Source organism: Falco punctatus (assembly GCF_963210335.1).
Source record: "Falco punctatus genome assembly, chromosome: 8".
Taxonomy (NCBI): domain Eukaryota; kingdom Metazoa; phylum Chordata; class Aves; order Falconiformes; family Falconidae; genus Falco; species Falco punctatus.
The window spans coordinates 4,420,331-4,447,271 of record NC_137588.1 but is presented as its reverse complement, the minus strand read 5'-3'; the positions used below and the strand labels follow the sequence as shown (position 1 = coordinate 4,447,271).

At 49.3% G+C, this 26,941-nt stretch overlaps 1 protein-coding gene across 1 annotated transcript in view; it reads right to left on the bottom strand.

The window, feature by feature from the left end:
• NEMP2 (nuclear envelope integral membrane protein 2) overlaps positions 1–26,941 on the bottom strand; it is a 225,850-nt gene that overhangs the window by 14,516 nt on the left and 184,393 nt on the right. Inside the window, exon 2 of the mRNA XM_080399931.1 lies at positions 886–1,895. Coding sequence (XP_080256057.1) covers positions 886–985 — 100 coding nt within the window. The 5' untranslated portion in view covers positions 986–1,895. The remainder of the gene's footprint in view (positions 1–885; positions 1,896–26,941) is intronic.

Below are 26,941 nucleotides of genomic sequence, written 5' to 3'. Positions count from 1 at the left end.
ATGTCCTCCATAGCCAACGCCAGCAAGTATTTCTTCCCTGCCACCCCCCAAGGTATTTTCTTCAGAAAAAATAATTCCTTTCAAACACGAGATCAGTTCCATAGAGTGAAACATGTCCCAAAAGGAAAAGTGCTTCTGAACTGTGAGATGGAGGATGATTTTGGCTGCTGGGAGGACACACAGAGTGGGCAGTTCCCTCTTGCAATTCGGAGCAGCTGAGAACCGGCACCTGCTGCGGAAGGCAGCAGATGCCCAAGGCTTGGGAACGCCAAGGGAAGGCACGGGGGCTGGGGGCAGTTTGTTGAGTTAATGCATCGCTGCTGCAACTGAGAAAAACCTCTAGGGTCTTCCCTGCTCTCGTTAAAAAAAACAAACAAACAAACAAAACAAACAACAAAAAAAACCCTATTCCGCACCCACTTCTCCTGAACCACGCCGTGAGGAAGCCCGAGGGAGGCACACAGGCGAGAGCCGGCGCCCCATGCCCGAGGCCCTGCTGAGGGGACGGCAGCGGGCCCCTTGCTCCGCGCCGCTCTCCCGCCCCTGAATGAATATTCTTACGGGAACTGAACGGAGCCGGGACAAGCCGAAGAAAACTGCAAACAGAAAAGGAGCAAACCGCCTCAGGGGCGCGCCTGGCCGCTGGCAGCCGGCGGCCCCGGCCTCTCCTCAGGGCAGCGCCATTTTGGGCCGCGGCAGAGGCCGGGACGGCGCGGTACCGGCCGCGGTGGCGCCCGAGGGGAACGCAGGGCAGCCAGCGTGTCCCCCGCGCCTGTCCCGGGGGGCGTGGGGTATGTGTGTGAGGAGCGACCCCCCCGACCCCCGCCTGTGACCCCTCCGGGCAGGGGAAAGGGACCGCCGGGGGCGGGAGGGGAAGGCCAGTACCTGCAGGCGGTGCCGCCCCGGCCAGCGCCAGGAGGAGCAGCCCCAGCCCCAGTGGGGCTCGGGGGCGCTGCCAGCGGCCGGGCGGCCGCGGCGGGCTCATGGGGCGGCCGCCGGCTCCGGGAGGGCGGGCTGCGGCAAGGGGAAGGGGCAGGGAAGGGAAGGGAAGGGGCGGCGCGGCCCGGCCCGGCCTGCCCACCGCTCGGGGCCGCGGGGCGCGGGGGCCCGGCTCCGGGCAGGGCCTCTGGGGGGCTGCCGCGGCGCGCTCCTGCTGCCCTGCAGCCTGCCTGTGGCATCGCTGCCCTGTGCCTCGGGGCTTCCGCCGACTTCAGCGTGTGCGCTGGAAAGAAAAAGAAATACGCGTGTAGCAGCGCAGCGGAACCGTTCCGGCGGCGGTGGCCCTGCCTGGCTGAGCGGCGGGCCCGCTGCCCGCGTGGGTCGGGTACAAATTGGTCCCAAACTGCCGGACAGGCTGTGGTGCTGCCCGGCCTCTGCCCAGGCAGCCGCCCCGCTGAGGCGAGGCGCTGTGGCTTGCCTCCATACCCACTGCCCTGCTCTCGCCTGGGATAGCGTTAATTTTCCTCTTGGCAGAGTTAATTTTCTTCTTAGTAGCTGGTGCACTGCTGTGTTTTGGGTTTGGTGTGAGAACAGTGTTGTTAGCACGCTGATGGCTTTAGTTGTTCCTGGGTAATATTTATATTAAGCCAAGGACTTCCCAGTTCCTTGGGCCCTGCCAGCTGGAGGGGCGCGGGGAGGCAGCGGGAGGCACAGCCAGGACAGCCGAGCCGAGCTGGCCAAAGGGACGTTCCACACCGTAGAACATCGTGCTGAGTATATAAAGCTGAGGGAAGAAGGAAGGGGATACCTTCAGCATTATTGTGTGTGCCTTCCCAAGTGACCATTCTGTGCACTGGAGCCCAGCTCTCTTGGGATGGCTGAACCCCTGCCTGCCTTGGGAAGCGGTGAATGCATTCCTTGTTTTCCTTCGCTTGCGCACGTGGCTTTTGCTTTACCTATTACACTGTCTTTATCTCAACCCACGAGTTTTCTCACTTTTACGCCTCCAACCCTTTTCCCCCATCGCGCTGTGGGGGAGTGAGCGAGTGGCTGTGTGGGGCTTGGCTGCCGGCCGGGGTTATGCCATACTACGCACGGCTCCTCGGTCCCTCTTCCCCACCCGGCCCGAGGGAAAGGCTGTGGCCGGTCAGCAGTGTGCCTGCAGCCCAGCGGTGTGCGACAACCGGACCCTCTGCCCACCCAGGGCAATTCCCTCATGGAAGTGTTGTTAGGTGTTTTGATAGAGGAGAATGTCTAAGGCTTTTCTGTATTTCCTAGGCAGCCGCAAGAAAAGCCTGGAGCTGTATGCGCCGTTTCCCTGTCAGCACCATGAAGACATGAGCTAGGTCCAAGTCGGCTCAGTCCCTGCTTGCTCATTGCAGTCATTTTAGATTGCTTGTGAGTCACCATCAGCAGTCAGGGGTGGAAAGGGCTAGAGCTCTTATCCTATTCTATGAAAATTGATAAACACAATTCTGCCGAGGCATTCTAGCATCACCAACATCTATTTTTATACCGAGCCCTACATTTGGCCTTTCCAACCTACTTGCTTTGCTACTATGCGTTCCCTTCCTTGTTCTTAAAACGATTCCATTTCTCTGCATGAAGGTTGCTTTTGGTTTTATTTTTGATTGTTTAGGGCTGGATCCAATTCCCGGGGGTGCCAGGATGGGCTTTTTTAACACCTGAAGGGGGCTGCCCACTGCCTCGCACCTTGTCTCGGCGCTTACATCTGCGGGGAGTGGGTGGTGCAGGGCTGCAGCTCTCCGCGCCTCACCTCCTACACCCGCTCAGCGCTGGCTGGGCTTGCGTGTAACTGTGGATTATTCCTTGCAAGTACTGAGGAAGTGGAGAATAAGGGCAAAAATAGTTGGGATTTGATACCGTGTGCAACATCTGACAAACTTCAGTCTCCAAAGGAAGCAGCGATTGATTTATATCTTTGTCTTTATGTAATTTGGGTGTTGTCTTTATATAACTTTTCAGCTGCTTTCTCTAGCAAATGTCATGGAGAAAGAAATGTCAGATTTTGTGCTTACCTGCTTTCCTAATAAACCCTTAGAAATGTGTTACTTCTTGGTTGTGTGTCTAAACGGTAAGGGACAATCATACCCATGTTATTGGAGGAACTCCTTTCACATTTCCAACTTGCGATATTTTTTTGGTTATGCTAACCTTCTTGACAGTATTTTTTCTGGGGAAGTAGACACTCCACGTTCAGTTCTCGCTTGTATTTTCATTCCTAGAGCTCTTTGCACTTCACTGCTAATTAACTTTCAATAACTGTCGTAGGGTTACAGTCAGTCAGCATGAATCAGACAGAAAATGTAGCTTTAGGGGACCTCACTCTGTCAAAAACGATTAGAAACCTTTGCTTGATTTCCGAGGAGAACGTACTCGCTCAAGCAGGATACAGCAGCTATTAGGCAACGTTCAACTGCAGTAAGAAATCCTTAATAAAAGACTCGGTGCTTTTGCTATAGCCCTCCTTCCAGGGTGGCTCTGAGTAATTATGCGGCAGTTTTCCTTGCTTCCCATTTGTTCAGCTTCCTAAATGGTGGCATTGCTAGGCCAAGGCTTGGGTTCTGAGCTTAAAGGCAGCGCTTTTAATTGTTTACTCGCAGATATAATTTGAAATGGTGGAGAGGGGGAGGTTGCTTAGAGGTGTGGCTCAGCTTGTGGAAGCTCTGCTCTTTCTGCATCTTACGAGCTGGGGAGAGTTGAGTGAGACCAGCTTTTGGCTGGGAGACCTTGAGGGAAGAGGTGGTAGGCAGCAATGCTGCCAGTACTGGGAACGGGCCACATTCCCGGGATGCAGCACGCAGGGCCCTCAATCTCCATGCTTTCGACAAATTGCCACTTTAGTAGTTGGGAAAAAGGCCAGCGAGCAGCACAGAGCCATGTCCCCAGCATGTGCTTTCCTCTCAAGCTTTTGGAGCTCTGGGTTGTGTCAACCCAGTATGCCCTGACCTCCAAAACACTCTTTAGCATCATCCAGAACGCCCTGGGCTAGCTGCTTAAAAAGCTGACTGCAATGTCACATGTAATACCAAATCCTCTGTGTGCTGCTGAATCCTTTTTCTTCCACAAAGACCCCAGCTACTCACTGCTGATGATTTATTGGGCCTGTGCAGGCATAGAAATAAGCTACAGCTGTGTGAGGCACTGATGGGGAGGTCCTCCGTGCTCCTCAAAGCCTTGTCTGCCTTGGGCCCTAGTGCTGCTGGAGGCAGTCCCTCTCCCTGGCGGTACCTGCGAGTCACAGCTGGGGACTGGGCACTCGGGGTCCCAGTTCCCACCCCACAAGGTGATTGCCGTGACCCACTTGCAGCTGACCGTTTACTTTCTAACCAGAGCTAATAGAGGCTTTCAGTTTCCAGGTGTGCCATTAAAATCTCAACACCTGCTCCAGATGACTAAGGATCCTTCCTCTGATAAATTCAGGGTTTTTTTCCTCTTTGCTGTACGTCAGCAGTGGGTATGATTTGTTTGCAGAGTTATAGGGTGCTTTACCATTCTTTGGCCAGCCCTGTGTGGATGGGGGTCTGTTGAATCCGTGGTGTTTTTGCTTTCTTAGAGCTTGCGCGTGGGTGTTGGATTGTGTCATTCGTAGGAAGCAAGCGTCAAAGGAAGCGGGATCAACTGCTGGAGGAGGTTTGTAAGCCAGGTATTTAATATTTGGTTTCCTGGAAAAGCAAGAAAAAGAAAAAAAGCAAAACAGGCAGCCTTTGTGTCTTTAGTTTTCCCATGTACTCGGAGTAACACAATACCTATATGTGCTTAAGCACAGTTAGGGTTTGGTGGTTTGGGGTTTTTTGCCTTGGTTTATTCAGGATGGAGAAGCACTGTATCTCTCTTTAAATAGTTTCACATGTTTTGGTGGATTCTGTTGAATGTTTATTCCAGTAATACAAATAATTCATGTTCCGTAAGTGCCCTCACAAATAATGCTGTTTATTATCAGGTACATTATGTTGTCTTTGTATTTGATGTAAAATGGCCTATTGGAGTTAAAATTAGACAGAAGAGCCATTTGAGACTATTTTGTTCATCTCCAGCTGTTTTTTCAGGAGTGCATTAGTCTGAAGTATTTCATGGGCAAAATACGGAGTTATTTTTGGGGGAGAAAAATGATCTACAAAAGAGAAGTATAGCTACTTATTTTTACAGTGGTTTTATGGTAATCGCTATTTTATTTTACATGTGTAGATACTGAGCTAGATACTTCTCTACTAGGAATATTCTTCTAAACTGCTCTAGGTAGCAGATATCATTTGCAGTGCTTTTCCAGGCTAAGCTTCAAAATTAGCAAGAGAAATTAGGGGTTTTTTTAAAGGTTAGCTGTATCCTGTCTTATGGATTAGGCCAAAGGACCATTTCATTATGCTGTTGGTTTTTTTTTCTTAAACCTTTGGCTATTTAATCTAAATGCAAGGTGCTTACTCTAGCCGTCCATGCTTTTAAAAATCTATGTGGCATAACACATTTTCCCATTGCGTGTCACTGGCTGGGGTCAGGCGTGTCTGAGATGGGTACAATCTGAATGTTTTTAGATAAACCCCTCTAAGTAAAGCAGCTTTTTCCTTCTTGTATGGCTTCCAATCTACACAGCTTTCTTGGCATTTAACCCTACGCTCATTTTCCCATTCCTGTCAAAGGGACCCGAGGAAGGAAACCTCAGTCAGCGGATGGGATGGTGAGGTGTTCACAGGAGGACTTGTCCGCAACTGCTGGGAGCGCAGCCCCTCCCTCTGACTTCAGCAAAGTATTCTGGTGTAAATTCATTGGTCTCACTGGCGTTATTCCCTATTTGCACAGCAGAAAGTTAAGTAGCAGTGGGCCTTAAATATTTATCTGGTTTATTTTTAGCATGCCAATTGTTGCTATTTATATAGCAAGGAAGCAGTGATATAAATCTGACTGGATTCCTCCTTTGCTTTGAATCTGCAGGAGAGAGGCAGTATATTTTTTTTTGACTGCGAGCTCTTACTTTATTAACTTAAATTTGCTCTGATTAATGTGTTATAGACTCAAGGGCCTCTTAAACCCCACTTTTATGCATAAGGAATCTTGTTACTTACCTGAAGGAGCATTGAACAGCAGCTGTGAGATTGCCCTATGGTGCTGTGCAGGCACTAATACCTTACATGGCTTTATCCATGGGGAAAGGTCCCAACATTGTGAGGAGGCTCCATGGTAGAGCAAGCAATGTGAAAGGAGATGGTACTCTTTAATAACATCTTTGATAACAAAAAGGAATAACATCTTTGATAACAAAAAGGAAAACCACATTGGTTATTTGATTACTAGTAAAACCATAGAATAAAATTTATTTCCTGTGAGAGGCTGGATGTAGGACAGGCAGATGGGGACACTGCTGTGAGCCCATATCTACACCAGCGTGGTGGGGAAGGACAGTCCCTCTGAAAGGATGCGTGAAAGTTCAACTCAGCTGGTGGATGGAGATGCTAGAATACAGCGTGTGGTTGTACACACTGGCTCACAAATTACCACTTTTGGCTCTTAGGCCGCTAGTTTATATGCAGTTTAGCTTAGCAGTTACCGAAATCTCCTGCTTTCTTTTGATTACGGATGGTCTGCGGTAAATAGAGAGGGCTAGGATTGCCAATCTTTAGCTGGCAAAGAACCACATGAGAAAAGCCAACCAGTACTGTTGGCATCCTGGCTGATAGGCTCAGACATGTACCCAGGGCTTCACTGGCAGCTGAGCAGCCCTCGCTGCTTGCAGACAGGCGGGTCATCACCTCGCAGGACCAGTTTTGTTGCTGCATCCCTCCTGTGGAGAAACAGAGGACTTACCCACCCTCATGAACTTAAAAACATCATTCCGTATTTGATTTAAAAACAAACCTTAAGAGCCTGGGAAGGAAGGAGAACTAAGAGATGAAGTCAGCCGCCCGGGTCTGCTATGAGAGACCACAGGAGGTAGTACGGTTTCGGAAAGAGGCCACGGGAGCAATGTCTTGTTTATAGATAAGTGCGTGTCTTGCACCTTCAGATTTAGGTTCGTATTAACTGTTGTTGCTTGTTACTACATTTATACAGCAGCCTCTAGTAATTGTCCTGGGATTTGACGAAGCACTCTTGGAACAATGATTTGCTAGCAGTGTTGAACAAATGTGAAAAGAATTATTTTAACTTCTTCAAATTAAATTTTAGCCCTGATGTGCTCAGCTGCCTTCATGGTTAATCTTTGTATCATCAGAGGAGCCTGTCAAGCTCTTTTAGATCAAAGGAGGCTGTTTTGTATTAAGAAGGTTCTGATAATGCCTTCCGATTGCTTTGTAATTGTGCTTTTGCATGAACATTGTGGCAGTTGCTGATGTGCCTTTACGCTGGTTGGGGAAAATTGAGGACTTTTGCTCAGCCAGGTACATGTTTGGCTGAGCACCTCTTCCAAACCGTGCCTGTGCACAAAGCAGTAACAGAATTAAATGGGCTCAAAACGTGGTCCATCATGCTGATGCTCTGAGCTTGAGTAATTTGTTAATTTTGGTTATTAATTTCAGTTGTTTTATGGAAACCTTGTTGTGAAGATTCACATGAGAAAATTCTCCCCAGAAATTTTAAAGAGAGGGGATAGCTGCCTTGACACAGGTGTGGAGGACAGGAATTGGAGGGACCCGCTGCCTTCGCCCAGCGGGGCGCAGTCGGGCGCTGCCTGGCACAGTGCCCAGGAGAGCCTCAGCACGGCCAGCCCCACTTGCGCTTGAAATGGTGGTTGTTGGCTTTAACCAAGTAAATGATGAGAAAGACAGCAGCCTAAGCCATCCTGGCCGGGAAGGCCAGTCCCTCTTGCAGCTCTCGGGTACCACACAAAGGTAGCCCGTGGCTCTCTGCTGCCATTCAAACTGTAGAGTTTTTGGGTGTCTTGCTGCTTCTTATTTTCTTCTGTGTGCGTGCTCCGACAGGTCCAGCTCAGGCTGGCAGCTGTTAGCATACCCATCCCCAAGCACATCCAAACGACCTAAACTATCTCCTTGCTCTCTCAGAGCCTGTCCGCTCTGCCTTGTGGACCATTTCTTTCTGCAGCCTGCCATTGCTCACCGCTGTACACCTTCACCTTGCACCACTGAAGTCCACTGGTGTGCAGTTCCCAGGAAAGTATGCTGGCTTGGCAATGCATCCCCTCCCTTCCCAGCACGCCTGGCATCTTTAAATTTCTGCTTTTCCTGCTTTCAGACACAGTCCTCCTTCATTATAAAGTTTCTATGCATCTCCAACCCGGCTGCTTAATGACTATCTTTTTTTCCTCGTTAACTCAGAATTTTTTGACTGCTGCTTTTTTCCTATCTAAATATAGACATGGGAGAGACTTAAGAATTTTTTGACTGCTGTGTTTTTCCCATCTAAATATAAACATGGGAGAGACTTAAGTCCTATTGGATGGCTAGGTAGAGATATGCCAGCGACTTTGCTTGGTTAATGTATTTACATTGTGCATTACCCACAGGCAGCTTTCCAGTGTCTTTCCCTAAAGCAAGGAAATTTGCTTAAAGGGCTATCTTTTGTTAAATACCGATAAGCAAGAAATACTTGGTGCACGTGTGAATGTCTAGGTAGGGAGAGCCAGGATGTACAGTCATTTTGCCCCTGCTAGTCACGGCTGCTCCTGCAGGCACTTGAGGAATGCAGGATGTGCCTCAAATAGGTCTTTACAAAGAGTCAGTCCTTCAAGCCTTTCCCAGCATTCGTGTTGGCTCTCGCTGACAACAGGATTTTCGTGGTGGTGTCTGCAGCAGAGTACAAATGCTTTTTTCCCCCGTTTTGTGCCAGCTGGGAAGTGAAGGTAAAGACTTGCTATACTGACTCAGATGAAAGGTTGAACAAGCCCAGGCTCCTGTTTCTGGCAGTGACCAGAGAAAGCTTCAAGAGAGTCAAAGAACAAAACAAGTATAAAGTAATACTTTTCCCCGCTCCATCCTCCTCGCAAATTGTTTCCAGCTCTGGCATCTATTTCGACAGAATAAGAAAGGATAACTGAAAAGGGGTGGCACGGTGAGGACAGAGGCATTCCCTTCAAGGTACTAGCAGGGTTTAGTTTTCTGATGCAGTGCCAAATGCAACAGAGGTACTTGCCAAATGCCCTTGCGATGGGACTTGTCCTGGGGCTTTACAGCATTGCACCTCACTGTCTGTGTCCTGCTGGAGTCAGTGGGGTTCCTCTGATGCCAAGGCTACTGCCAAGCCTGTGCGAAAATCCTACTGCTCCTGACTGCAGGGCATGTCTCCGGGGCATGAAAGAGCAGGAGAGCCCTGTCCACGCTGTTAGCAGGGCAAGCCTTTAGCGAGAGCTGTCATTTCAGTTGAGATTGGGGAAGGACACGTGTGCTGTACAGGGAGACAGCCAGTTTTGCAGTCCTGTGTTGTTTATTACAGTGACCTGTGGATTGAGAACACCTTCTGAAAGTTAGGGTAGATGCTGGGTTGGTCCTGCCTGCGATCTTTTCATGACCAGCCTTGTATCATACTCCTGTTTCCTCGATGTGTGGAGCTATGTTCGGTCTGATTATCAATTTGCTAAAGGTTGTGGCATTGGTAGCAAGCTCCTCTGAGGCACTGGTGCCTGGACGCTGGACTGGTCCTACCTCAGGATTAGGCCTGCTGGGCTATGTATACATTTACTGCAGAAAATGTGTGAGATGTGGAGGCACAAGAGTGACTCCAGGTTAAAAGCTGAAATTCTGTTTCCAGGAGATGCCAGCTTTTTTAACTGCATGGTGCTCTTCTGGCCTTTCCAGTTGTATAATGTAGATAATAAAGCAAAGGGACGTTTTATCCATCCGTCTGTCTCTTTTGATGTCAGAGGGTTAAAATTAACTAGAGTGTCAGCTTCTGACCTGAACATTTTCTTTAACTCCTGAAAAAAAACCTTTTTAAGCTTTTAATCTCAAAAGCAGCATGCTCTGGAAGTATCAGCTTTTCTTCTGTGTCATTAAAGCTCAAGTGTGAATTCCCAGAACTGTATTTCCAAAGGAAAACATCCATAGGCAGGTGGTATTTGCCAGCTGACTCGGACCTTTGGCAATTCCTAGCTCTGAGCAAGCTTTCTCAGCGTGGAGACGCACCGCAGCTGGCAAATACCATTCCCTGCCTTCAAAGAAGTTACAAGTACCAAACACACCAGGGGATCCTGCCAGCTCCGTAAGCCAAGCAGACTGCCGTCTAAGGAGGTCAGAAACAACTCAGACACTCCTGAAATACTCATAAAGCACTGGAGCCTCATCACTGTTGCTCAAGGTGTCCAGCAGCTGTACAAACAATTAATGCCTGAGCCAGGCAGGTGTGGCTCTGGCAGCTTGGGTGCCCAAAATACCTCATCAGAGCAGGAGGAAAAAAAGTAATAATCAGATCAGAGCCATGCAGCTAACACTTGGCCATTTCTTCCTTTGTTCGTATCTATGTCTTTGTAGCCCTTACGTAGGGAGAGAAGATCCCAGCTTTTCCAGGTACCTGGATGCAAAAAGGACAGGAATAAAAACATCTGTGTTGTGTTCAAAGAATGGGGGAAAGCTGTGCCCGCTGGTATCAGGGCAGGAGAGGCTCAGAAACATCCTGCAGCTCTGCTCCTGCCCTTCCTGGCTACCCTGCCTGCCGTCGGCAACAGCATCTTCCAGCCAGAAATGCCCCATGTTCTCTAAACTGGTCTTGTGTGGCCATGGGACGCCTTTAGAAGAATGTTAATTTTGGAGAAAGACAGGGTACTGCTGCTTACTGAGAATTAGACAATTTTGAAACATCTCTTAAGTGACTGAAACTTTCAATGCTGAAAATCATTGTCCAGTGTTATGGAGGAGATATATAAATATATATTCCTCTGTAAAGGTTTCCCATTGCTGGTTTTACCTCCTAGCTTGCATTCAAGCTGGGTGTCATAATAGTTTCTTTTGCAGTGAGTCATAGCACCGCAGCCTTGGGAGAGACCATTGCTACGTCCCCTGAAAGTGAAAGCTCCAAACCTTTGAAGAGTAGCAGCCAAAATTGGAGGGTTGTGGAGGGGTTACCTATCGTACGCGTAGAAACTAGCAGCTGGGGGACATAGCAATGGGGAGACTGCACGGGAGCAATGCTCCTCAGCCTCATCTAGCAGAAGGGTGGCACGCAGCTGGGTTCACCCTGTTCCCTCTTATTCAAAGGATAATTAACTGTTGAGCTTTGAAGCCTTAGCTAGATGGCTCGCAGGCGGTTAGGAACCGAGCGCCAAGATGCAACCCACCGCTCGGGGTTTCCACTGCTGCGCTGCAGCTGGGGCCAGCTGCCAGCAGGCATCCGCACCGGCCGCTCCTGCTTTTGTTCGGAGTGCTCATAAAGAGCATTTCCTCCCTCGTGAAAAATACTGATGAGTTTTAAATTGGTTTGGTGATTTTGATGCAGAACAATGGTATTATAAATACTGTGCTTTATTGATTTAGTAGTATTTGTTTGCAGTGTGGCTACCAGGTAGCCAGCGTGAGCCTCGCTGTGCATTGATGCTCCCAGAAGTAGATGTTCTTCAGGCAGTTTCTTGTTCCCTGATGGTGCAATACACCATGCTCTTCCCAGTGCTAAGGCAGCATTCCTCTTTTGTTCTCTGCTGGCATCTGCAGGAAAGAAAATCTTCAGTTCCAGGCTGAATTAATTCCCTTTCTGTGGTAGCTGTATGCTTTTGGTGTATTGGGAGCAGAACATCATGCTAGAACATGGCTTTCTGCTAAATTGGCTTTAGAAGTGTGCTTATTAGCTTATTAACAGCTATGGAGAAGTCAAACAACACCTTGGCAAATGAGTTATTTCACATTTGAGACTTGTGCTATTACAACTATCTCTCTGTAGTGTTGCATCCTGCAGCTGGGCTTACTGGTATCGCATGAGGCACGGCATGTGGCTTGGCAGGACCCTGTCAGACTTTTGGTACTTTTTGTTATCGCAGGTGTCAGCATCATACCTGCAATGGAACAGCGCTTGTAACAAAGCCAGGCAAACCTGGTTCTGATGTCCTCGGTCCTGTTAGCAGCATTGCTGGAAGAGGCATCAGAGCATCCTGAAGCAGCTAGCTGGGGTGGAGGGAAGGCAATGCCAGGACTAGGCAGAGTGAGGGTGAGGCAATGCAGTCCCACCATGGATGGAATAAGAGTGAGCTGGGCCTAAATTGGCTGCCTGTCCTCTCAAGTGAGGCTTGACTACAAAACTGTGAGCCTCAGGCAGCTAGGAATGGGATTTCTTGCTTAAAGCTGGTATATTCCCTGCCACAGAAACTGCATTAACTCCTTTAACAACAGTTTGTAGCACAAATCCTGGCTGTTTAATTAGATTTATCATGGCTATTGGGAGCATAAATGTGTTTACAGATTTGTTGTGAAAGCTTTTTTGTGTGTTTTTTCTCATAGCAAGTCAACTTCCATGTGGTGCAATTATGTTCAAGATGTTCTCTGTAGCACTGGAATAATGTCAGATTACACTGCGTGCATGCAGTTCTTCACAAGGATTTGATCTGAGGCACAATGCGCTGTGTCGGGAGGAGAAAGGGAGCTTAGTCTTTTATTAAGAAAGGCATGCAAAGCTTAAAACGCAAGAAATTCTGTCAAATCCTGTTGTCTTATAGAGTAATGCTGGTCTCTTTCTAGTGAAATATAAAACTTTTTCCCTGTTAACTTCCTTCCTGCTCCATCCAACTCTGCCAGAACTAAGCCCATCCGCCTGCAGCTTGCTGCTGCTGTGCTGCAGCCCCTTCGGCGCAGAAAGGTTGAAGCAAACACGGTGAGACATTGCAGAGATGAGAGTCTGTCGGAGGGTTAAAAAAAATAATACTCATTTGGTTTGGAAAGCTTTCTTTTCATTTGGTTTGTCATCCTGTCAAGTTTGGCCTAGAAACTTGCAGCATTTGATGCAGTTGTCCAGGAGCCCTGTGTGAAGCCTGCTCGTGTTCCCTGCCGCAGGGATGCTGTGGTGCGGGGACCACTGCCAGGTCGGGGGGGCTGCAGTTCACGTTGCTGCGCTAGGGATGGAGCTGGCCTCTCGTACTCACTTGAACATTTTTCTTTTTTTTTTTTTTTTTTCTTTTAATTATCTTGAGTATCAATGCAATTTCAGATATTAAATGTCACATCTGCCTAATGCTTTCATTCTTAGCTATGACAAGTTTTCCCAGCACTTCTAAAAGAGACAGCTGTGATATGTTTCATTCCCTACTGAATGAGAGTCAGAAACCCAAATTTGTTCTGTAACCATTATTATTATTACTAATTGTTATTAGTAAGCCTTGTAGAGGAGTTACTCGGAAAGACAGCACAACAATCCTCCCCACCATGGGAAAGAAAGGTCAAGGCTTTCAGATGCTGCCATTTGGCACCTGTAACTTATTACTCTGTGTGTCGGTCACAGGTTTTCTTTTTCAAAGTTGCTCTGAAGGCCAAATTTCCAGGGATGTGCCTCTACCCTCTCTTGCCGCCTCTTTATCTGTCTGCTCCTTACAAAGCCTCTCTGTCCAAGGGCAAGCGGCTGAGCCCTTGGCTGAGGTTGGCGATGCAGTGAACAATGCAGGCGTTTGAAAACTTGAAAGCTCAAAACTCGTGTTCCTGTGAGCAGAGAGATGGATGGGAAGATCAAAGCAGAGGAGGCATGGCTTGAGAGGGTGTCGTGGGCTCTGGTGTTTTAGGAAGTGAACAGCAGACAGGCTTGGTGCCTGCGACGCACAGAGCATCGTTGTTGCAACAGGTAGAATATCTGAGACTCAAAAACGCATCTAGGAAGGCACAGGGAGCTCGCAGCTGTGCTTAGCCTGCCTCTCCTCAAGGAGGTCCTGGCAATTACTCACCATTCTGCACTGAGCACTAATGAGGTTAGGGAGCGGGAGAAAGGGCACAAGCAGATTGGAACTAAGTGGAAATGAAAATCCATATGGCAGTTGCTCACTAAAAATAAAAGTGAGCAATTTCTGGCAATCGGATTTCTGGTGGCCCTGTGCAGATTGATACCAGCTGAGAATCTGGCCCCAGAAACCGAGAGTGGCGGCAGAGCTGAGCGCAGAGTAACCCTGTATGCAAGCTTCAGGTCGCATTTCTCACTGGCTCAGTAAACCCAGATCCGCAGATCTACTTTGCTGATTGAAAAATTGGCCTTGATTTTAAAGAAAAATAAAAGAAAGCAAGCCTGAAGCTCTGTGCAGGTATGTAAGAATGTACCCAAGAATGTAGAAACACACCTTTGTGGGCTTAATTGGGTAGATACTTGCCAAATTTTCCAGAACAGTTTGTGAATTCAGAAGAAAATCGCCTTTAAAAAGCACAAAGTATACTTTATGGAAGCTCAGTGTCCAGGCTATTTTATAGAATTCAAGTTTTTACTCTGCTTCAATCTGGTTAAAAAGCCTGAAAGATGAGCCATTTTAAAGTATTTCACAAGACCCATGAGTCACACAAAATCCTATCACATTTTTCCCTCTGGTTGAAATCACAGAAGTTCTGAATGGCAGAAGAGCTATTAAATCACCGATAAAGAATGCTGCACAATGGGTTGGTGAAAATAAATAAATACCACCACCACCACCGCCGCCCCCCATGGTTTTCCTCCAGCTTCTAAATCCCCGGGCATGAATTCAACAGGTAAGAGCGAAGTATCGCAGCTCACCCCCAAGGAGTGGCGTGCAGCTGTATCCCTTGCAGAGTTGCTATCCCTTCTCTTGGTTTCTTTACTGCTCCAGGCAAACAGAGATTATAATACCACTCCTTTATCTAGCACAGTTAATTTCTCCACCCTGTACCAGCTCAACTTCTCTGGCAGGTATGTTGGGGGATGGTGGACCAAAGCTTTCATCTGTTCCCAAGTCTTCTACTAAGAAAATTACCCATTTGTGATCCCACAGAACCTGCTCCGTGCCCAGAGCGATCCAGACAGGCAGGGAGGAGGCGACACGGTGTCCATACAACTGGGTTCTACCAGTGCTGCTGCTTCTGTAGTGTTAGGGTAGCTGTATCCCCTAGATATTTTTATTACTAGAATAAATCCTGCCTGGAACTACTGCTGGGATCTGTGGGTAAGTGCTAGGCTGGCCTTTCAACTTCTTTTTCTTTTCTCCCCGTGTTTATTTATTATGCCACCGTAGTTGTTGCAATCCTCGTCCTTTTAATTTCTTTTCCTTGAAAAGCTGTGGTTGGAATTCCCAGACATTGTGTTCCTCGTTGGCCAGGAATTACTAAAGACCGAGAAGGAACTGGAGGAAAGTACTAGGCAGGGGGTCTTATGTGGCCATAAACTATAAAAGCTTTTAATCAGTGGGGAATTCTCACTTTCTGTTTCAGTCACCGTTTCTGGAGTATGTATCAAAGGTCAGAAATCACTTTTGGCACAAGTAAATTCAAATAATAGGAGAAGCATGTGCCATTTTTGCCAGTGTTAAGTGAAAAAAATTGAGGGGAAACAATTATTTTTCATTGCTTACATGGTTGAAATCTATATTATTAAACTGGCTTTTAGCTGAGGGGAAAATAACGCAGTTTAGTGGCTTTGCTCGTGGCACACAGGAATAGTTGTGCTCCTCAGCAAACCTGAAATTCTCACTATTAGAGAGGTTTTTATGACTTCATATTTTTTCCCACATTTTTTTTCCTTCCCCACAGTCCATTCATCCTCTCTCTAACCAGTTCCTGCTGGAGAAAAGACAATGGAAAAACGGAAAGGGAACTCAAATAGCTGTAAATCTTGAAGTTGGAATTGCCCACGATGTTTTCGGTGGGATCTCTGAGCTAGATCATGGCCACTAGCTGTGCAGTGAACAGCAGGGAACCCCAAAGCTTGGTCCTCTGAACACGGTGGGGAGCAAGCAGGGCTTGCCAAGCACGGCTGACTGGGTCCTCTCCTGACACCTTGGGGTGGTGGATCCGGACCCTGATCTGTTTCTCTGTGCAATGGAAGGAGAGGCAATTATCAGCAACCTTTGGGCATTCAGTATCTGCCTTATTCCCTACCCCTGTGTAGGATCTGCCACTGGTCTTCCCTTTAGCAGTACATGTGAAGGGTCAGTAACACTCTCAAAACATCCTTCCATGGAAAATGAAACGCGTCTTGCTTCCAGATGGGTGCAAAATGCCACACTTGGTAATGAGCTGCGATACTAATTTATTGTAAAATACCTTTTGTGTATGTTAACAAGCCATGCTAAAAATAAGTCTCAAGGTAGAAAAAGCAATTCTGCTCATTCCCATGGAAATTTCATCTGGTGTCAAAAACATCTGATTGTGTAACACCTCTAGCTCTCTGCTTCTTGTGGGTAACACCAGACCTACTTACCCCTGCTCCTGCAGGTAGTGTGTCTAGCGAGCAGTTTTAATGTCTCCTATAGTGAGGATGCTGATGTAAGTCTTACGAAAAGAGATACAAAGATGTATTGACTTAAAAAAAAAAAAAAAAAGCAATCCAAGTTAAATACCTGGCATGGAAAATTTTAATCCAAATAATTAAAGTTTACCAAGATCAAAGCATCTCAAAACAGGGTTTCATTACAGGGAATGTTAGGTAAGAGATGCAGCTCTCAGCCCTGCTAGTAATCATCACCTTAAGATGGATCAGCACCTTAAGAGGATCATATATTCTTCTGTCTTTGAGAAGCTGGCAGCTAATTTTGAAAACGAAAAGGCCTGTACAGCGATGATGGGAGCAAATCTTGCAGCCATCCACATACCACACAAAGGTGACCATGTCTCTTCTGCTTTGTTTCTTTGCAAGCTCTTTGGAAGAGGTTCTGCCTGTATTTTACTTGTTTGACACCTGAATGTGACCTTTCCGGCTGATGTTAAACGTGCCCAGAGGAAAGCAAGCCGCAGGCTTTGCTTTTGGCTCTTTGTGGCTAAACCCCAGGTCTTGCATGTCTGTGTTGGCCACCAGTTGCTTTCTGAGTGATCACAAGGCTAGTCGTTGTTCCAGTTCATCCAGTTGCCATGGGTGCTCTCCGAGGCACCACCACCTGGGTCACATAGCAGAAAAAGACAAGATTTGCTGCTCCATCTCAAGGAAACAGGTAGAAGAAGACGAAGATGGTGGGACTCCTTAGCCTAGGTCCAGTGGAGGTGGCCACGAGACTGGTCACAGCTGCCAAGCTGGCGGTGCCATGCGGCTTGTTTCCAGCTCTCAGCAGGGTTTGCTTTGGTGCAAGGACGTTAGAAGACCAGTCATCTCTGGGGATTAGAGGAAGAAAAGCTGTGGTTTATTAGTGTGTCAGTAGCACCGAGATATCCCAAGCATGGGTCAGAACCCTGTTGTGCTGGATCCTGTTGACAAGACAGCCCTGGTTTTAGGAGATGGGAGTATGCTGCGGGGATTCAGCTGGTACAGGTGGTGGGGATCCATATGATGAACAGGTAGAGGGTTTAGTAGGGGAAAATAAAATCCCCCTTTTCTAAGGAGAGTGACTTGTAGGCATTGTGGCAGGACCGCCTTAAAAGGCAGCAAGATGCCCGCTTGGTAGCTTGGGACGGCCACTTTGCCACGTGAAGGGCACGCTCTCTGAAATGCAAAGTGCACGCTTCTTGAGTATCGTGCAGTAGATTTTCCCTGTGCTGGCTTGTCACCATGGCGCTGGACTGGGAAAGCTGCAGATCAAAAGCTTTACAGAGCTGTACAGCTCAAATTTTGCTTTCATCGTCCATTAAAAAAGAAAACAAACAAAAAAAACCCTACCAAAAATAACCTGAAGATGAGAAGCTGCCTGCAAGTAATGGTAGGACCAGGCTGCAGCAAGGTGCTTTCTCAAAGACGAGTAGATGGTTGGGCTTCTTCGGGATATCTGCAGCAAACAGATCATTCAAAAATAACTTTTGGAGGCTATGGAAAGTAGGTGAAAAGACATAGCTACTGAGAAGGAGATAATGATGAAAGGAAGCGTGTGATCTGGTATCAGAAACCGTTGGCTTTCATTCTGATCCCATTGTTTTTCCTGTGTATAGCTTCTAGAGAGCCCTTAAGTCTTCTCAAAAGGTTATTACTGTTCCAGTGGCACTAGAAAGGCTGAAACAATATTTGCGATGAGCGTAAGTGACTCTCTTGAGGTTTTGGCACCCACAGCCCCAGATTAACTGGAAGTGCAGGCATTTAGTAAATCTGAATATCAGTGCCTCTGGGCCCTGCGTGCTCTGGAGAAGCCAACCTACACCTACGTTTTGTGAGTAGGACCAGAGCAGGAACACAGTGAATGTCACACAAGGGACATATACCTAGAAAAATTAAAGCATCCAGAATGAATGCCAGCTTATAAAGTGGTGACCTCTGTTCTTTTTGTCCAGACTGTCTCATACATGGAAGTCAGGGAAGCCCTGGTGTTGGTTGCATCAACGGGAACAGCAAGACTTCCCCTTCTGATACTAGATAGACCAGAGATATACTTCTTAGAAATTTCTGTAACTTAAAATCACCTCAGGTTTCCAGTTCCCAGAGTAAAAGAGCTCCATTCAAGATCTGCAGCAGATTAAAGCAGTGCCTGCTAATCCAGAACTTGTTCTTGGGATGCTCTGTGGGCGGGGAGGTGGCTTTGGCCACAACAAGGCGAAAGGCCAGGGAGGACCTAGCAAGCGAAAACCAGCGCAGTGGACAAAAGGATGATATCAATGAGGTATGTGTGTGTACATCCTCCCCGACACACAGCTACATCTCGATTGTACAGAAATGTTCCCTGCCTCGCCAGCAGTTACTAACTTGCTGCTTTTCTACCAGAAAGAAAATCCTTGGCAGACTTGAGGCGATGAGTAACAACTCCACTTTCTTCCATTCCAGCTGCCACACAGGCATGTACATTGGTCCCTCGTTGGCCCAGCAAATTTCAGCATCTTGATCTTTTCTTGTTGTCCCATGTCTGCCCTATCACTTACCGGTTGCTGGCTGTTGTGGTATGGCGGGGTCGCCTTCTCTCCGCAGACACGGCCGTTCTTTTTACAAGAAGAAGGAAAATATTCTACTGGTAAACAGTGGTACACGTCTAGGGAAAATGTCAGCACTTAAACCTGAGTCTTGCTTTTCCCTCTGAGTTGTCATCGCTGGATCCTCTGCCCTTCCTTACAAGTGGGTTTGAGGAGGTGGTTGTTTTGGCTGGAATTGGAGAGGCACAGGTGGTACCACCAGCTGTAAATTGGAGGAGGCACTTCCTGATTATGACCACTGCCTACACGCAGATCATTGCCAAGAGAGGAGCTGGAAGGCACAGAAGCCTTCTCCTTACTTGGAAAAAGGGCCTGGAGGATAATCATTGCTCCCCTCTCCCTCAGGCTTTCACCTGTAGGCTTTGGGCTTCTTTGCAAGCACTTGGCTTCCCAAAATGCTGTGATGTGAACCACCCTCAGCTGTCATTGAGAGATGGAGAAACTGAGGCACCGAGCATTTAAATTCATGCCTGTCAACATTTAGGCACTCAGGTCCATATAAAGGCACCAGGAGCTCAGGAAACGCAAGTGCACAGCACGTTGGAAAGCCAGCTTGTTTTTTTTTTTTTAAGGGACTTCAGCGTGGATTCTTCTTAACCACGGCAAAGTAAGTGGTGAATAACTCCTTCAAGGTCGAGGTTTTGCCCTCTGGCTTTAAATGTCAGTGGCAGGAGGCTTGTAGCAAGCCACAGAGCGAGTGTGCACGGGCTGTCCTGTGAGTAGCCTGGGACGTCGCTCTTGGTGGGGATACTGGGGGGGCACTGCTGGCTGCCTGTGTAGGCAGGACCCTTGTGGTCTCAACCGTGAGCACATGCCACCATTTGTGGTTTTAGGGGGTTTTTTTGTTTGTTTTTTTGTGGTTGTTTTTTTTTTTACAATTTTCCAATTATTATCTGGCACTCTTGTCTCCATCCTCACATAATGGAGGCAGCTGCTGGCCCTGACTTGCCTTGTCTCCTCATTTGCTGAAAGCCCTTTCCCTGGGCTGATCCCTCAGCCCATCGCCACCTCACAGGCTTGGTTTTCATCTTGTGTCCTAAGCATGGGTCCACTGCACGGTGAGCAGCAAGAGAGGGAGAGGTGTCAGAGGATGAACCCACCACCGCGTGCTCCTCGCCCACGCGCCCCAGGAGAGGAGCCAGATTAAAAGATTAAAGTTACAAACTGCAAACCCCCTCAGGCTACTGATGAGATCCGAGCGCCTGGCTGTGAAGCCAAACTCCCACTCTGGAGGTGCAGTGCCGCGCGCGCTGTCGCTCATGCCGGAGCTGCCGGCTCCCGCCATCCCTTCCTGCTGCTGGCTCCAGCTATTTTTACAGACTGAGAATTAAATAATAATTTTTTTTTTTCCCTCCCTGAAGGAGGGTCCTGAGCAATTGTCTTGGCAATACCCTGGGACTCCAAGGGATGGTTTTATGCTCTCCTTTCACTGCACTCTTTGAGTTTTTGGGGTTTGCAGCTTCTGCTGGTGCCTCATTTGCTCATGTGGCGGCCACTGGATTGCCGCCATTGGGATGAGGGATGGGGCTAGCGCAGGAGGGGTGGCAACGGCAGCCACTGATGGGGGTAACCACACAGGGAGGGTCGCAAGTCCTTTGATGCTTTCCCACCCCTTCATAAAGGTCTCATACAAGCCTCGCCCTAGCAAACCTACTACTAGATACCCTCACAGTAAATGTATTTTCTCACCTTCCACCCACCCCCCTCCCCCGCCCCACCCCCTTGTGTCTTCGTTCACACTGGGCAAAGAATGGCCTTTTTTCTTTTATGGCTGAAAGGCACGGAAGTAAAATTGTGTCCCAAACCACAAGCACTGTTGCTGTGCCTGGAACTGTATTTTTTATTGACCGAAGTGGTGAGTCTGAGCCAAGGCGGTGATTCCATCACCATCACAATACTCTGCATACTGAGCTCTCAAAAGTATTTTTTCCCCCATTTTTTTCCTGTTGTTTTTACATCTTGGGGTGCTTTTTATCAGAAACAGGCTATTTCGAAGCAAAAAGTTCAGCCCTGCTATTTTGAAGACATTGGAATGGTGTCTTTTGACATCTCAGCAGTTGTTCCTCCTCCCTCAGATGAAGCTCTTTGTCAGATGCGGGCTGAACCCGCAAAGATGTTCAGTTCCTCCAGGGCTCCCCATTTCATTACATTTCCCAGCTATCAGATGTTTTTGCCCAGCTCTTCCCAAGTGCTCAGGTGGTGCTGGAGTAGCACAAGCACCAGTACCTCCTCACTCTTGCAAGAAGCGGGGTGGTGGCCTCACAAGCAGTTTGACCACCAGTGGCACTCGGCTCTGCACCTCCAGGGAAGGCAGCAGCAGGACCCGCGTTTCCCGAGGGACTGAAACGGGCAAGGCTAAACCACCATGCAGGCACGAGTCTAAAATGGAGTAATTCCCAGGTTTGTGCCTGTTTTAATGAAGGCTAAAAAAGAAGTTTTGGCAGTCTTGGTTTATGGACGGTTGGCTTGCTGATGAACCTGTATCCTCCAACTGGGGATAACTAGCACACCGTTCTATTTACATAGGATTAATCTAATTCAAATGACTAGAAGAAATTCTTTGATCTTCAGGGTACAAAAGGTGAGGCTATGATGATTTTAAACAGTTGCTCCTGGCCATAAAATCTATTCAATTGAAAATCAATAGATATCACTTGCCACATTGCTGTCTCCTCTCCTACCCAGCCCTGACCCTGTTCTGCTGGTTTTCACCCTCCTGTCAAATTTAAATAAATGTAAATTATTTTTTTTTTCCCCCTGGAAGCTCTGCTCCACCCCATCCTGCACAGCTTTCTCTGCGGGTAGGTACTGTTGTTTTCATTTGAAGTCACTTTCTAATTTATGTGCGCCGAGCATGCAAGCTCTTCTTCAGAACTCTTCTCCCAGCCGTGCATTGTCAGGTGTTGTAGCTGCCAAAACTGTGTCCTGCTCCATATTTGTTCTTCGTTGCATTGGATATTTTTTTTTTTTATTGTGTTTTGGAGACTGTAAACTTTCTGGGGCATGGTCTCTAACAACGTGCTGCTGTCTGTTCAGCAAGTCCCACCTGTTGCACAATGGTATGAATATTTATGATGCTAAATAATAACCCCTGCCTCTGACCCAGCACTCTTCATCACCAGGTCCAGCATTGCTTCACTGAGGAAGCAGTCAAATCATTATCCTAATTTCCAGATGGGGAAACTGAGGTGCTGGAAGGTGAAATAACTTGTCCGTTGTAGGCAGATGAGAGCTAGGAAAGGGGTGCAGACATCTCTGGCCCCAGCTACATGGTCCAGCCACCAGCGCCTGAAGCCTCTTCAGTGATGTTTAATAAAATTTGTGTTTATGCAATGCATTTTTCTTTCCGCATCAACAGCGAACTCGAGTGTTTTCTTCACAGGCGTTAAGAAGCTTCACACCCCAGCTAGCAGCTGTGCCCTGCTAGGAGGAGGCAGGCTGGGGAGAAGTGGCATCTACGTCCCTGTGCTCTGCTCCTCCTCCTCCTCCTCCTCCTCCTCCTTCTCCGGTGGCAGTCGGGGAGGCTGGGGACCGACCACGGAGACTTCTGCGTGGAGCTCCGCAGGGAGCTGTACCAGCTGCTGTGTTGGCAGCCTTGGAATTGCCTCTGGGTCTGACTTGCCGTCTTGTCTCCTTGAATATAATTGCTTGCTGCTGATTTTCTTTTTTTCTTTCCCTTTGATTCTGTGGTACTTGTATCCTACTCGGATTCCTCATCAATCTTGCAATCTGGGGAGTCTGAGGAAATAGAGAACTGATCATCTGCAGATTTCTTCTGTATATTATGAAAGTGTCCCTATGCCATGTGTGATTCCAATCTTTTTTTGTTTTGTTTTGTTTTGTTTAATCTGGCAGAACACCAGAGAGTCAGACTGTACCAGTGAGGTCTGTGTGCCAAGCAGGGAAGGAAGGGGCTGCTTCTGCAGAGATGCTCCCTACTCCTGGCTCTGCAGAGGTGACAGCACATCCATCACCTCCCCTTTTCTAACCCTGTGCTTTGCCTCCCCACACTGCTCAGCCCTGCACATTTTCTGTGGCAGAGCACGTTATCTCCCTGGCAGTGGCTGCGGGGAGTCCTTGAGGAGCAGCAGGATCTGCCTGGAAACCCACAGGTGAACCCAGTCCTCATTCTTTGGAGGTCTTGAGGAACCAAATCACTTCATGGGATTGGCCAGGATTTTAATGACAGCCACCCAGGTACCTCGGCACGGTGGTAGGAAAAGCGCGTGCAGGAGGTTGGGTGGGTTGGTTTGGGTGTGCTCTTTATGCGTTACATGGGACGGTCATGGCAAGCTTTTCAGCACTCTGTAGGAGCTGTATGGTGAAGATCAGGCTAGGTGGTCCTCACAGTACGGAAAGGTCTTAAAATTTGGCATTTATACCCTTGCTTGCAAGCGTTTCAGGAAAGGAGGTTGTCTTCTGAGCTGAAGTTCTGCTACCCCCCTCACTGGATCCATCTGCATTAGTTACTTGCTTAGCATTACAATTCCTTGCATTCACCTGCCTGCTCTCAGTACTGCCATTTCAAAACCGAAATACGGAAGCGTAAAAACAGCTATAAAATTATCAAAACTCTTTCCATTCTTCCCTTCCCGTTTGTGCAGGGCAGACATCTTCTGAAGGGCACTTTTACCTCCAGATGTCAGGACATTTGGGAGAGGGATCAGATTCGGTGCCAGTTTGTCCTTTGTGGGATGCAAACAGAAACAGTACCTGGGCAGGGAAGTATTTGAGTTTTAATGATGGGACAGTGCTAAAAAACGCTGTGAAAACACTTCTTTTTGCTGGGGAAGTCTCAATCTGTCTCATTGGCTGCCTCTGGCTTTTTGCCCGGCATTCTCAGATCTCCTGGTGAAGGGAGATGGCAGAGCACGGGTGTCCTATTCCTCTTCCCCAGCGCGGGATGCCAGACCGGAGCAGGTACCCCGCCGTCCCTGGCCTAAGCATGTGCCGCAGAGAGGGCCAGGGTCCGCTCTGCCCTCTCCTATTGATGTATCCAGTAGCCAGGACAGGGCTGGGTCATGCCTTGCTCGCAGTCAGAAGCACGGCTAAAGCTTGCCAGAATCTCCGTGAACCCATCCGAGTGCCCCCGAAGCAGCGGTGGCGGTCTCCCTTTCCCTAGGACAGGCACATACAGCTCCAGGTGTGCAGGGTCTCTGCCCGAGTCCCAGCACAGGGTCACCCTGGGTGGACTTCAGGGGTGTCCTGGGAGCTCCTTGCAGGAGAAGGGATTTGTATTGAGCATCCCAGGTGGAAATGTGGCTTCCTGCCTCAGTGTGTGCTGTCCCTGCTCCTTTTCTCTGGCTGTGTTTCTGTTGCACTGGATGCATGGTATAGAAAGTGTTTAAGATGAGAAAAGTCTATAGAAGTGTGATACTAATAATATTTTACAGCTTTAATTACCGTGATTGTAGTGCCTAGAGGCGTATGCAAAAACATTTTGAGTGGGAGGAGAGAAGGCAGCGCTGCAAACATTTTTGTGGTTTTGCTGGGCAATGCGCAATTGACTTTTCTCATGGGAACCACAGCATGCCAGGGAGGAAAGCTGCTCTGCTCCTCGCCTGCTCCGCCGGGACACCGGATCGCACCCCAGGGTCGAGGAGACAACCACGGCCAGTCCAGCTTCGGGCAAAAGCTGGGCTGGCTGTGCCTCTGCTTTGCAGAGGTGCTGCCCGTCTCTGCAGGCAACAGGTATTTTTCCTGGGGCAGCATCCCTTCTGCGCCATGGGTTTCATCCGCGGGATGATTTTAGGAGCCGGCAACGGCTGATCTGTGGCACGGATTTGCCGGCAGCCTGGAGAGCGGTGTGCCCGTTTCTTGGTCAGGGTATGCAGCGCGGACAGAGCCCTCGCTCCCGCCACCCACCCACCCATCCGTGCCATGCGTCCGTGGGCCGGGGGAGAGGCGAGGGGACAGACAGAGGGGCCTTGTGCGGCTGGGCAAAGCCTCTGGCACCCTTCCCCACCACAGGCTGCACCACGCGTCCGTGGGCCTAATGCAAAGTGGTGAGCTCCATGGCCGCAGCTGACGGGAAAATAGGAAAACACCCCACGTGGGAACGCAAGCTCAGAGTTTAGGGGTCACAAAGTAAAAGCGACATGAAATAAAGATGCTTGTGTTTCCCTAGTGACAGAATGTAGCCCTGCATCTTTAGAAAACTTTTTTTAAACTTTGCTACTAGGTCAGATATTAATTTTTAGATGTATTTACGGAGTTTCTGTGACAGTGACTTGCCATAGGTGCGTCATTAAGATGCTACAAAGTCGGTAGCCTGCTAGTTGGAAAAACTGCAAGGGAAATTCAGTTTTAGCCGGACATGGTTACCAAAGAGTCAGTCTGGGACTCAGCTTCCCAGCCGGCCGGTCCCTGCTCACACCGGCAGCCGCGAGTTACAACGGAGCCATCTGATAGCTGAGGTATGGATTGGGAGGCAAGGAAAACTGAAAGGAAACCCTGTGTGCTAGTGTTCCTGCCTATGGGAAAAGTCGGATGTTGCCTACAGGACGAGCATGTTTTATTGAGGATTTTTTTCCCCATTCTCTAATTTCCACACACCTCCCCCCATCCTTTTTCTACTATCTGCACTAAATATGATTTAAGTTATTAAAGTTATTAAAACCTCATGTGTTAATCAACTCTCCATCAGTTAAATAAATGCATGATATCATTTCTCCTCACTTGATTTGATACTTGGTATTTTGCATGGATTTTTGTACATCTCTATTTTGCAGAGTTAAAAAACCCTACAATATGAAATTCTAATGGAATACCAGCATCTTAAAAAAAAAAAAAAAAAAAAAAGACCAAGTTTTGACCCTAGGTCACCAAGGCTCCGGTGAGGGGCCAGAATGCAGTCTCCCATCCTTACGTGTTGTATGTTGAGTTTTTACAAACTAAAAACTACCGCTGTGTAGTGGAACGGCTTTGCGGCGATGAGCTCGTGGGGATCCCCGATGCGGCCGCCTGCAGCGCCCCGAGCTGTGGCCATCAGCCCGTGCTGCCGCTGCGGCCCAGCAGACCGAAGGCGGGTGGGAAGGGTGACCGGCCTCTATTCCTGCTCCGTCTTTGGGGTTCAGCCACCTGCCGCCCCACCTGGGCACAGCTCCCTTCCTTCCCTCCTTCTGTCCTTTCATCTGTCCTTCCTTCTTTTTTGTCTTTCCCCTTCTTCCTTCCTTCCTTCCATCCTTCTTTGTCCTTCCTTCTATCCGTCCATTCTTCCATCCTTCTTTCCTTCCTTTTTTCCATCCTTCCATTTCTCCTTCCGTCCTTCCTTCCTTCTGTCCTATCATCCTTTCTTCCATCCTTCCTTTTTCCCTTCCATCTGTCCTTCCTTCCTTCTGTCATTCCCTCTGTCCTACCATCCTTCCTTCCCCCTTTCCCGCTGTTCCTCCCCCCCCCCGCCCGCCCCGGGCCCCTGCCCTGCAGCCCCTTGCCGCCCCCCGGGCCGGTACCCCCCGGGCGGCAGGGCCGGTGGTGGGGGTGCCCCAGCCGCGGCGGAGCGCAGAGTGCCCCGCGGGACGGTGACGGGGCGGGGGGCGCCGCGGCCTCGGGACGGGCAGGAGGGGCTCTCCGCCCCGCGGGGCCGGGCCGGGCCGGGGTCCCACCGAGCCCACCGCCCGGCTCCGCTGCCGCCTCTGCCTGCGCCGCGGCCCCGCTTACACCCCGCTACCACCTCCGGTACCCCCCGCTGTGCCGGCCGCCCGCAGCTCTGAGGGGCTGCAGCCCGGCCCCCCCGCGGGCCCGGCCCGGCCCGGCGGGCGGCAGCTCCCGCCCCGGCCAGTTTGAGACCGCGTGTCCCGGGGGGGCCGGGCCGGGGCGGCCAGGCGGGGTCCCGGTGCAGAGCGGGTCCCAGTGCATGTCCCGGCGCGGAGCGGCCGTGGGGGATGTTCCCGGGGCGGGGGGGGATCCCGGTGCGTGTCCCGGTGCGTGGCGGCCGGGGGGGATCCCGGCGCAGGGCGGGTCCCGGTGCGTGTCCCGGGGCGGGGGGTGTCCCAGTGCGGGGCGGCCGGGGGGGGCGGGGCGCGCTGCCGTGCCTCCCCCGCGCGACGGCGGCCCCCGCCAGTCGCTGCGTCACGCGGCGGCCGCGCGTGGGCGGGCGG